The sequence below is a fragment of the Oxyura jamaicensis genome, chromosome 3 (genome assembly GCF_011077185.1).
Source record: "Oxyura jamaicensis isolate SHBP4307 breed ruddy duck chromosome 3, BPBGC_Ojam_1.0, whole genome shotgun sequence".
Classification (NCBI taxonomy): Eukaryota; Metazoa; Chordata; class Aves; order Anseriformes; family Anatidae; genus Oxyura; species Oxyura jamaicensis.
Window position 1 is genome coordinate 96,835,953 of NC_048895.1, and position 12,828 is coordinate 96,848,780.

The window sequence follows — 12,828 nt, forward strand, 5'->3', positions numbered from 1 at the left end:
AGCCCATCTCCATTTCATTTTCATGTCTCCAATTGTACAGACAACATGGTAATCTGTCCTGCTGAATGCTTCTTCCATCTTTTCTCTGCAAGTTATTACAGTGGTGATACACATAGTATTCATTAATGAATGCAGTTTATGAAGCATGCCATAGCTTATCTTTTCCTTTGTAAGAAATGTGCTTCACAACTATTTCTTCAAAAGTTTCCTCTTCTAGATGGAAATATTGGCCTTTGAATTTCATAGCAACAGATGTCACTGGTTTATGGTATCTCCAGCTCAGTTTTTAGGCTTATCGCACTCCAAAATACACTGTGGGAGGGCCTGTTTGTACTGCAGTAAATAAATTTTAAATAATTTATCTGTAAGAAAGCAGAACTCTGCCAAAAGCAAAGAAATAGCACAAGTCCAGAAAGCTAAGGAATAAAAAGTACCAACCGTATAAATTGTCCGGGTAATAAGGGAAGAATTGACTTCATGCCAGTTTTGATGGTTAGCTTCCCGTTTATCCATATAATAACCAAGGATTGGGGAACCTCCACTGTACTTTGGTGCTTTCCAGCCAAGGGTCATTGAATGACCATCACAGTTCAGAAGCGTAATACCATGAGGATATGATGGGCAAGCTATAAGGAAATAAGCATCCTGAGAGTTAGGACAGTCTAAAACACCACAGTGTCATTGTAAAGTTGCTAACAAACATTAATTTTGTCTCTAGGCATAACTGTGGAAGCTTCTGTGTGAAAAATCTGCCTAATGTGCTGCCCTCTCAGGAGGCAGTAAGAAGAAACAGATGAAGATCTTCGGTATTGGAAATAGTAATGCTAGCGAAAGTGTCTCCAGACCAAATATTATGCTGCAAGATTGAAATGGCTCAGAAGACATCTTCCTGCTAAGAAGAAAATAAACTAATCAAATTTTGGAATACATTAAGAATTGATTAAAAAACAAACAAACAAAAAAGTGACTATGAATTTAAATGAAGTGATATGACTGTCTATGGGCTTCATGTTTTTTTCCTCCTATCCCCATATTACAAGCCTACTATAGACTAAGAGTACTATCTGCCCTTTAAGGAATAGAAAATATTTAGGCTTTCATTATCTTAACCCATGTTAGACAAAAAAAGACATTTCTTTCATCTGTTTACTCCCACCTATGGCAGAAGCATAAATTCCATGTAGGCAGCTTCCTATAAAGAGAAGAGTTTTCCTGAGCTGCTTTTTAGGCCTATCAAACTGGCAAACACCCTTTCTAGCAAGCACCATTTTGTATTTGCCATCTTTGCATGACAGTTTGCCAGAAGACATGCCTTTCTTGCCCTGTTGTGCTACAGCCAGAACAGCCTGAGGTCCTGCACTTAAAGTTCATCTGATCTTTTCAGTTGAATTGCCAGTATAACTTGAAACAATGTGACTTTCCTCATGTAGAAGACAGTATGTTAATAGAGACCTTGACACGGACCCTGATCTTGTAGCTGTACTAGTGATCAGCGTGAAAATGGATAGTAATCAGCACAAATGGTCTTTTTGTTCTTTTTTTTTTCAAACATGGTGTGACTCTAAGAGGCCATAAAACATGGCCTTTGCAATTATTAGCACTTCTTTGCAACTAAGAATGAACACAGAAAACTCCATAAACATCCTTAAAATAATACTGCAGAAAGATTCTTTCCATGCAAATGTAAGTCACTTATAAATAGTCGTGCTAAATTCCTGTTAAGGTTACTGAGACAGATTAAAGCCATTCACATCTCATAAGTGTTTATAAGATCCATGTGCTTTGTGTTTGGTGACATACCCCATGCAACTCTTATTTTCAAAACACACAGTGAGAAATCAAAAGGTGTGAATGCATTTATGACTGGGTGACAGACATAAAAGTGTTTGTGTCCCACCTACCCATGTGAGACACACTTCGTCCTAAAAAAATGAAGAGTAGGTTTGTCAGTAACATCTCATTCAGAGTTAAGAAGGCATCCTCTAGGAGCTATTCTGAATTATAAATCTTTTAGAGAATTATTTCTGACAAGGATGTTTGTTGGTTATCTTCTCTAAGATATGGCAGCTATTCAGGGTGTGGGAAGTTGTTCCATTTTAAGTTTTTCAGTAAGAAACTGAAACTATGCAGAAATGAAAGCTGGACAATAGGAGCCCATATCTGTGTTCTAAATATTTTTCAGCCCTCCACTCAGCACATATTATTCCCGCTGAAGGTAGAATAGTGGATTGTTCATACGCTGAAATTTTGTTTGCAGGGTACAAGTGCAGGTAGTCTGTTCTCTGATCTAGAGCAGCCAAATGCAATTTTCTGTTTGGTCCAGCCACACAGTAATAAAGTTTCCTAAAACTCTTCTAAATGGAGTAAATTCCATACTAAAATGATTTTCACCACTCCACGTCACCCAGAATCTACTGTCTCAATCAAGTTTATTTCTTGCAGCTGATGAGCCAAGGGCAGCCTGAGCAGTAGAGTGAATCTGAACCAATACTTCTAATAGACTTTATGAATAGCATTTTTTTTTACATCATCTTTTCTCTGTAGAACAGTTACATGCCAGAGCATAAACTTCACTGAGGAGATGTTCTCCATGGCTGCAAAATAAGACCAAAGGTGCTGGTTGCTGAAAATAGGTCACTCATCAAAGAAACATGAGACTGAGTTGCATAGAATCATACTTACTGAGGGCTGCCTGTACTTTTATAGCTTCTGACTCCTGTGAGTTTTCACTGAATCCTACAGCATTCACAGCTTTCACACGGAAGATGTACTGCTCACCAGTTTCTAAACCATGAACAACAAACCTGGGTTAAAAAAATAAAATAAAATAAATTACATCACATATTAGCATGGTTCTGATCAGATATAGTCTGCTGTAACATTAATCTTGGCAACAATAAGCTCAACTTCATGAATGCTTCACAAAGGAAATTTTTTCCAGCAGGAAAAATGTAATACAATTATATGAGTTAGTACAATATAATTGGATGGGGCACTGGAACAAAAGTCATAGGACTCATATTAAATCGGTAGCACTGATCTACTGGGTAGTATCATGTAAACTATAGCACATTTCATCTGAGCTTTGGCTTGACAAACTCCAATACGCTCTTTTTCACTTTATTTTCTTATTAACTATCCAAAATAGTTTTCAGTAATATTCTGAGGTTCTGGGCAATTACTGTCACTTTAGAATAGCCAGAACTATCCTATTGCAGGATGTGTTTACCTATGAATAAATTAAATGTTTTTTCTTATTTTTATGCTGTCCCAATCCCTTTGACCAAGGACTTTTCTGCTTCTCGTGTTGCCCTGCCAGCGAAGGAGCTGAGGGTGTACAAGAAGCTTGGACGGGACGCAGCCAGGACAGCTGGCCCAGGCTTACCAAAGGGATGTCCCACACCATGTGGCATCATGCTCAGCAATAACAGCTGGGAGTGTTGGCCAGAGAAGCTGCCATTGCTTTGGGACAGGCTGGGCATTGGTCAGCAGGTGGTGAGCAACTGCATTATGCATCACTTTTTTTGCATGTTCTATTGTTATTATTATTATTACTATCATAGTTATAATTTCTCTTCCATTTCTGTCCTATTAAACTGGATGTTTCTGTCCTATTAAACTGTATGTTTAACACACAAGCTTTTAATTTTTTGTCCTCCTGATTCTCTCCCCCATCCCACTTGGGGGGGAAGATGTTTAGCTGCCTGCTGGGTTAAACCACAACAGTCCTCTCACCTTCTCATACACTTTCTCAGGTGCATCAGATTTGTTCACACCAGGGGGAAGTCTGCCCAGCAATCTGAAAAGTTTAGCTCCAAGAATCTGCAGACTATTTTTCATCACATTCATTCAACATCCACCTCCCATCATAACACCATTGCTTAACACATAAACTGGATTAAAATTAACTACAGTTTTCAAACCTCCCCATAATAGAGAATTATTGTCAATACCTGTTATATTTAATAGGTTTATGGTTACTAGGTTCCCAGTGATTTGATCCCACCACAGAATAGTCAATATAATAGCCATACAAATCCTCTTCATGTTTTGGTTTATCCCATTGAACTACAACTGATGTTTTTGTATTCCTTGTGGCCACTACCCGACCAGGTGCAGATGGGACAACTAAGAAAAAGAAAGACATGTACTGTTATGGAACACATCAAAATAAAAATAAGTTAAAGCACATACAATGCAGTATACTCTTACTATGTTTAACCACTTTAGCTATGATTTGTCCTACCATGTCAATATTGCTATATGGTTTATATTTTAGTGCATTTCCTTTGCTAAGTCACTTGACTGGATATTTCTGTATGAATGCTTATAAATACATTTATTTTTCCATTTGTTTCCTTACAGTAAACTTAGTCTAAGCTGCTAGGCTTCCTACAAATCTGCTTTTATATAGCTTTTCTGAAGTATGAATTATAAGGGAACATATTTTAAATATCAGTGTGGATAAAGGCATACAGGTATGAAAATGCTCTCTCTCAAATATGAAGTTTATATATCGTTCCTGTAGCACTACTGCATCAGTAAAAAAATGCACTTAAACTGTAAAGGTACAAATATAATGGGAGTTAGGAAATACCACCTATCAGTGAACTAATGATGATGGCAATTCAGAAAAGGCTAGCTTTTCAGGACAACTTTAAGCATATGTTCGTATGCTAAGTGGTTAGCTAAACTTAGCAAGATGGATTTCACAGAAGCATAGGAATGTTGGTTGAAAGGGATCTTAGGGGGTCACCTAGCCCTCCTTGTCACCTGGTGAAACTATCACCAGCACTAAGCCGGATCGGTCTTGGCTTTGTCTGAGTCTCACAAACTTACGACAATGGAGATCACAGAATCACAGAATAGTCTAGGTTGGAAGAGACCTCCAAGATCACCAAGTCCAACCTCTGACCTAACGCTAACAAATCTTCCACTAAACCATATCCCTAAGCTCTACATCTAAACGTCTTTTAAAGACCTCCAGGGATGGTGTCTCAACCACTTCCCTGGGCAGCCTATTCCAGGGACTAACAACCCGTTCAGTAAAGAAGTTCTTCCTAAGATCCAACCTAAACCTCCCCTGATGCAACTTTAGCCCATTCCCCCTCGTCCTGTCACCAGGCACGTGGGAGAATAGACCAACCCCCACCTCGCTACAGCCTCCTTTCAGGTACCTGTAGAGTGCCATAAGGTTGCCCCTGAGCCTCCTCTTCTCCAGGCTAAACAGTCCCAGCTCCCTCAGCCGCTCCTCGTAAGACTTGTTCTCCAGACCCTTCACCAGCTTCGTAGCCCTTCTCTGGACTCGCTCGAGCACCTCCATGTCCTTCTTGTAGCGAGGGGCTCAAAACTGAACACAGTACTCGAGGTGCGGCCTCACCAGAGCCGAATACAGGGGGACAATCACTTCCCTGGACCTGCTGGCCACGCTGTTTCTTATGCAAGCCAGGATGCTGCTGGCCTTCTTGGCCACCTGAGCACACTGCTGGCTCATATTCAGCCAACTGTCAACCAAAATTCCCAGGTCCTTCTCTGCCAGGCAGCTTTCTAACCACTCATCTCCCAGCCTGGAGCTCTGTTTGGGGTTGTTGTGCCCCAGGTAAGATTTCACAGCTTTCCTGCATAATCTGTTCCAGCATTGCACTATTGCACCTTTCTCACCAAGTACTGTCAAACCTTAATCTTTTAAACTACAGTTTATGGCTGTTGCCTTGTATTTTGTCATCTGGCAATGCTGAGATCAGTGGGGCACCATCAGCTTTTTAAGTGACCACTTTAAACAAACCCAGCTACCTTGACCTCTCTACAGGTCACAACCTCTGGGACCCAGTCCATCTTAGTTGCCATCCACTGGAAGTCTTAGTTTGTCAGTCCCCAAAGAATACTTACATACTAATAATGTATAAGTAAGTACACAGTACAGCAGGAAGGCTGTAATATCAAGTGGGAAGTGGGTTCAGCTTGAGATAAAGGTACCTACATTTAGGAGTTTGTGTGTGTCTACAAGCACGTTCTTAAGCTGGCATTATAGTCAAAGTTCTAGGGCTTAATTCAGTTACCCAAATTCATTTACTACCATTTTAGAGCATCTGAGCCTTCTTCATGGAACTGAAAGTACAACTCAGGAGATACTGAACAACGGCACCCCTCTGAAATGGCAGACAGAAAGCATTTCAAAAGTTACTAGATGTCTGCTGGGGCAATTGAACTGAGCCTCAGATCAGTGGTTGGTAGAGTGTTTGAAATGATTCATCTCATCCTGACGTAAATACCCCATAGATGGTCAGCCAATTTATCCTCAGGCTCCACTCACCACAGTGAAAGGAGAGACATCCCAAGCACCTGAATATGCCTACACAGAGATACTTAAATTTGGATGTCAGTCTCAAATCGCCTCCACTTTTACCACTCAAGTCAATTGTCTAGTACTAAGCGTCACTTTGGATGGCCTAGCATACCCTTTCTGCCCTTTAGTTTCTGCTCAAAAGAGAGAGCCACCCATAACTCATGTGTAATGTTTGGCAGCCCCATGAAGTTGTCTCAGCTACCCTCAGGAATGTCAAATGGCACTATGTGCCAGCAACTAAATGAAGCCATGTGTGTCTGATGCATTTTAGCTCAGGTGGTTAACTCCATCTCTGAAAGTACTCCCACAGTTTCTCTTTAAAATAGAATCTTCTCTTTCTGCTTTCAAGTATGACTACAATTTATTCAAAATGGTTTTTTGTGCTTTAACCCCTAAGGGGTAGTTCATTTTCTGTACTAAGTTAAATAAATACAGTATTTTTCTTCCCTACCTTGGGGAATGTTGAACAGTTTAAATAATTTATACACATTAATGAAACATCAAATCAAGAATACATAAAAGCAAAACATATTTTTTTCATTTTGCATAGTCACAGATCAAGCTAAAGGCAGTGGGCCACATTTTTTAAAAATTATGATAAATATTAAGAAGTCTACAGCTAGCAATATTTACTGAGCTATGGGAATATCAGATACTGTATTCAGTCTAGCAAGTGCACTAATAAGACATGCTCTGAAGATGACAGCTGTCAATACATGGGGCTGTTATCTGTGACCTTTGCTAAATTGCAAAAGTACACCAAATATTTGAGCAACACATTGCATAACCACTCCCTAAATTTTCGTTTGCGTACATGAATGTGGCCCCGAAATAAACAATTTTCATTTGGAATTTTCCCACTGAATATGAAGATGTATCTTCCCCCATCACTGAAATCTACTCATCTGCATGCCACAGGAATTCTGCACCAACAGTAACTTGCAGCTTAAAATACTAAGGAAGAAAGGAAAGGCTACCTTATCTAGCTAAAAGTGTAGGAATTAGGTAGTATATAATTACCTGAGCCAGACAATACAATTACCTAAGTTAGCAATTAACATATATTATTTTTTGACAAGTCATATTAGTAGAGCACTCTGAGGAATGACTAACTAAAATTAATTTAACTTTTTAACAACTACTGATCTTAGCAAGGAGACTTATGATCATTATGAAAATTTTTGAATGTTTCCAAAATTTAACGTCTTGGTATTTTTGAAATTCAAAATGAATTTGATTACTGTTATTGTAATTATACTAATCTAATTATAAGGAGAGTTGTCTGTTTACATTTTGTACAACATCAGTTGTATTTAATATTAATGCCTTACAATTAATGCCTTACCAACAGTATCTTGTGGTTGAATAGGTTCTGTGATTTCAGATGGATCACTGATGCCATGCTTGTTTGCTGACACAACTCGAAAGACATATGGTTTTCCTTCTGCAAGGTCAAACACTGCATAGCGAGGAGATTTTACAGCAACCTGTGCATTGACTCTTTGCCAGCTTCCACTGCCAACCATGGACTACAGAAAAAAAAAAAAAAAAAAAAAAAAAAAAAAAAGCTGCAAATCACTTCTGGGAACTGTCAAAAAGTGAACATATTGCTGTATTGCATACTGTCATGAATTTGCTCATGAGATGAAGGAGAAGGATCGTTCTCAAATTCCTCACTTTAGCATATGAAAATTTTCGTAGCTCATGCATTCAAATTCTCTACAATAAAGGTCTGAATGCTTCACTGTCTCCCTATTTGCCTAGACTTTGGTGTATGTATTCTTGTACATATAGCTAACCTTCAGCTACGGCCATGACTGTCACCCATGATTGGTTCCAAGAGTTATTCTCATGTCCTGCAAAATTCACTTGAACACCCAAAGATTCAGTATAAAGCAAGTCCTAATCCAGATTTAGCAAAAAGGTAGGGAGGGGCATGTTACTTTACTCACTGACATATCTTTATCTACTCTGTTATGTAAAGTTGTGCCTCTAAAGCATTCATCAAATGAAATAATTACTTTTGAATATTCTCTGTTGTACTGTTTTTGGTACAGTAGCTGAGCTAATTAGCATCATAACTGTACACAGAAGAGAGCAGGCAAATAAGTACTCTGGGAAAATTATGTTGTCCATTAGATCCCCTGGATAATCTGTTGGCCCAAAACAAAAATTAGTCATGGTGTATTTCAGTGATTTTAGTAAAACTCAAGTGCCCACTAAACAGCTTAAATAAAATTATCTTCTGACACAAAAAGGTGCATAAAAATTAAATTTTCATAAGTTTTGGAACAGAGAGTCCATGAACAAAACCTGATAGACTGTAAACTTCTTACAGAAGGAGCAATGTTTCATGGGTCCTGAGAAACTACCCTGTATATAATGAGGCCTACTATAGATAAATAATGAAAAGGTAAACAGCTGGAGCCCATATATCAAGATCTTTTCCATAGATACTGAACTCACCTACTGTTCTCAATAGCAAAAAGGAAATATAACATCCATTTTCTTTGTTAAACAGAAGATGGAATATATGAAAACAACATCATTTTGCCATATATTTTACTTTCTAGTATAAAAAAAAAAACATTAATTTTTGCATTTCAGTTTCACAGAGGCATGAATCAACATCACATTTTACTCTGTAGTTTGATTTATCTGGTTAAGAATGCTTTAAAGAAACATTGTTATTTAGCATGGAGAACTCAGTTGCAATTTGTGTTTCTTGAGGCCTTTAAAAACTCTTTCTGTGCATCAGCACTGAGACTTCTTTGTTTGAAATATATTAATTAGAAATCGTGCTTTCCTAAATTAACAAATGACAGTGAAAAGCAAAAAAAAATTAAAAAAAAAAAAATCACCTATGAACTGATTGGGCTATTCATATATATAAGCCATTTATATGCCAAAGGATTTTAGAGTCAGGTATTAATTAGTATAATGAACCTTTTTTTCTAATAACAGCCTTTTACTCCTCATTCTCAGTTTCCCTCAGTAAGTTTGGCATTTAATTAAGATTCATTTGTTCCTCATTGCCACTTCAGTACAGTGTTTCTGAAGATATAAAGCTATTCCTGTAAAACATGCAGATACATAAATTTTCTAATTCATACTTAGACTGAAATTCAGCTAAGTGTAAGTATCCACTCAGTAGACATGTACATCTGAGCTTTTCATCCTGATGAGATCTGATTCTGAAAACAAGTAGGTATTTTCAGGCCACATTTCATCCAATAGTAGTCTTCTGACACAGGATATCCGAATCATCACAGAAAGTTCCAGTTTCTCTTTCATCTCTATAGGAAAGTGTCGGTAACTAGCTCAGATGTAAAATTCTAAATTATAGGCAGATAAAGTTAGAATAAATCTGGTACTTGCAGTCAGATTGTGATCGAAAGCATGCTCCTGATGAAGGGCATGTTACTTATATTGCCTTTTTTTTTTTTTTTCTAGATAGAGTCAGTGACCAAAACTTCCCTTTCAGTTGATATATAAATACAAGATAAAGAGCTGGTTCAAAATACTTAATTCAGTTGGCTTGAAATTTATAGATAAGAACAGATGTATACAATTGGGAATAAATACAAAGAAGCAATGACATGATATTGTGTGGCACAGAGAGAAAACAAGATAGTTATTTAAATCGAAAATACCATTACTTTCTTGAATGTGAAAGGCAGAGTGGGAGAAATCATAAAAGTGCCTAGTGGAAAATCTAACTAGTGAGTGGACTTCACTTTACCCTTATTATTTCAACACCCAGCAGGTAATCCTGAATACAGTAGAGATATGAAGGGCTTTGGAACTGGGGATTTTGAGGTGACTGAGGAGAAAAAGGCAAGATGGTGAGCTGCAAAAAGCGGGGAGATGTGCACAAAATGGTTAGCTAAGAAATAAACTTCAAAGGAATGTGCTGAACAGCTGTGAGAAGAAAAAAAAGAAAGCGTGGTAAGGATCTGCTGACACAATATTCAACATGGAAACTGAATGTGTGGCAGTTTTATGGATGGTTTCACTGTCCGTGGATCATTAAGAGGGGGCATATGCTAGATCCATCATTCATAAAAACTAAGTATAGCTTGGCATGTAAGAGTTTTAGAGGTCAGGTATGAGGCCCATTTTACTTACTGAAGTGATGGGCAAACTTTGGAGCAAGGAGCTCCAAAGCTTATGATCTCTGGCTGTAATTCAACATATTTAATTTACACACCTGACAAGGGGACACATTTACCTAAGTCTTAGTAGCCTAGATGGGAGGAGAACAAGCCTCTCCTACTGTCATTACCCAAGTTCCCTATCAAATCTAAGGGATGAAGAAGGCTGTCAGGAAGACTGCCAGGGAAGAGTGAATCTGAGACAGACGTCTGCCTCTCTACTAGCCTTTTAGGGAATAAACTGGAAATATTGGGTTATAGCACAGGGTGCAGTAAGCCTACAAAAAGAAAAGTGAGAATCGTTATGAGTCACTGCTTATTCCTTGCTCCACTACAGGACTACCATAACATTCCCTGTAATACAGGCAAATTGCAAACTGGAAGTCTTGCCTGCAGGGATATGAAATCTAAGATTTTTTTATTTATTTTTTCCCCATTAAGCTGCTACCTTACACACATAGTTTGCACTCATTTTAGACAGCAGCAAGAAAATTGCACAGGGCTATCCTTCTCCCTGGACCTTGAATTTCAATATTCATTAAATCATGTAATATGACATTTGATTGTCCATGCCTCTCAAACATCTCATTACCAGATCCTGTGAGACCTCAGAAGATGTTAGTTTTATTGCTCATTCTGCAGTTCTAAAAATGAGTTGAATATAATTGCATGTGGCAATGAAACCCCTCATAGCTGAATGCCTTTGTGCAGTACAATGTACCTTCTCAATGAAGTACGTCAATGGCTCCCTGCCACGGGGAACAGGTGGATCCCAGCTGAGTACAACATATGTTTTGCTGATTTCTGAAGCATGTACATTGGTGGGAGGGCCTGGAATCTGAATATCGCCTGGAAGAGTAATAAATGTAGCGAGTGTTAAACAGCAGATTACCCTCAGGGTCAGCTCTTACGCTACAGCTCAGCTTTCTGAACACCCACCCTGCAGCACAGTGCTCATCTAGAACATCATCCATGCAGTCCACTGCTCACTTCAGCTCCATTTTGAGGAATGAAGTATCAGCATTAAAAGTTAGTTTTTTACTTTTTCAGTTAAAGTAAAATATGCCCCTGAAAAGCTGTTCATTTGTCACACATTTCTTTCCCTTTGATCACATTTGAATTACTTTTATCTGATGGGCAGAAAGCCTTTAAAATAACCTCCCTACTATACGCAAATAAGATATATTTTTTGATCAAAGACAGAAGTCCAATGTGGCATTACAAGAACTTAGGCTAGAAGATACCTGAAAGCGAAGTACAGTAAGGAGAAGAACAGTAAAGTGGAAAGCAGAAAAGGAAACAGAAACTATTAACAGTATAATGTAATGGTATTACCAGCTAGCATAGTCTAAAGCACTTCTAAAAAACATGGACTGGAGGCAGACAAATGTCACCAGCCCTTTGGTGACTCCATCAGTTGGAGTGGCCTAGCCAAACCCCCTCTCCTCACTTGCCCTACAGTGTTACCAGCAAAGTGAGGCATGACCTGCATTTCAGGCTGAAGGAAGTCAGCATGGCCCTTCATGTCACCCACAGCAGCATGAGAAGAAGCCCCTCTACCAGTGGGATTACAACGGTGTAAAGCAGCACTACATAGGAATGGCCTGGGACAATGAGAGACGGCTTCACGCAGAGCTACACAGCTCTGAAGAAGCTTCCTCTTGGTAACAGTTCAAAAATAGCAATTCAGCAGATACCTTCAAATATTTTTTTGTTTGTTTGTTTGTTTACAATGGAGAAAGTTTCATTCTTTTAAGGCAAATTTTGTCACTTCACATGTTAACAGGGAGCATGTATCCTCTAAATGGTCAGAATTTGACATCAAAAACGACAAAAAGGATTCTATAAATAATCTCTAAATCATGGAAGTGATTTTTTAACATTTTATAAACATATCTAGAACCAACAGGGCTCAAAATGCACACTAGTTATTTCATCATATCAATCTCCCAATCAAAATCAGACTTTTGAAAAGTAAATGGACATATCCAAAGAAAATTTATTCTTATTGATTTCCTACAGATACCCTTTTTCTTTAAGAAAGGCACATGAACCAGATGAGTCTAAGACAAATTTGCCAATTTACAGTCAAGAAAATAATTTCAAGCATTAAATATAGCTATCTGCAACACAATGCATACAGTCACAGTCAAATATCTTCCAACTGGTTTTACATAACTAAATCTCAAGATATTTTTTTACATTATTGAAAAACCTAAAGCTGACATAGTTTCTAATGATATGACATGATAGTACAGTCCACTTGCTCAGAATGAAAGGTCACCTGGCACTAAAAAGAAAATACGTTTGTGATCTATGAGATCACTT

At 38.2% G+C, this 12,828-nt stretch overlaps 1 protein-coding gene across 2 annotated transcripts in view; it reads right to left on the reverse strand.

The window, feature by feature from the left end:
- Positions 1–12,828, reverse strand: part of MYOM2 (myomesin 2) — an 80,021-nt gene that overhangs the window by 34,206 nt on the left and 32,987 nt on the right. For both annotated transcript variants that reach the window (XM_035321964.1, XM_035321965.1), the window contains exons 15-19: positions 11,222–11,349; positions 7,692–7,875; positions 3,954–4,128; positions 2,683–2,804; positions 439–626 (exon numbers count right to left, since the gene is read on the reverse strand). In XM_035321964.1, coding sequence (XP_035177855.1) covers positions 439–626; positions 2,683–2,804; positions 3,954–4,128; positions 7,692–7,875; positions 11,222–11,349 — 797 coding nt within the window. The remainder of the gene's footprint in view (positions 1–438; positions 627–2,682; positions 2,805–3,953; positions 4,129–7,691; positions 7,876–11,221; positions 11,350–12,828) is intronic.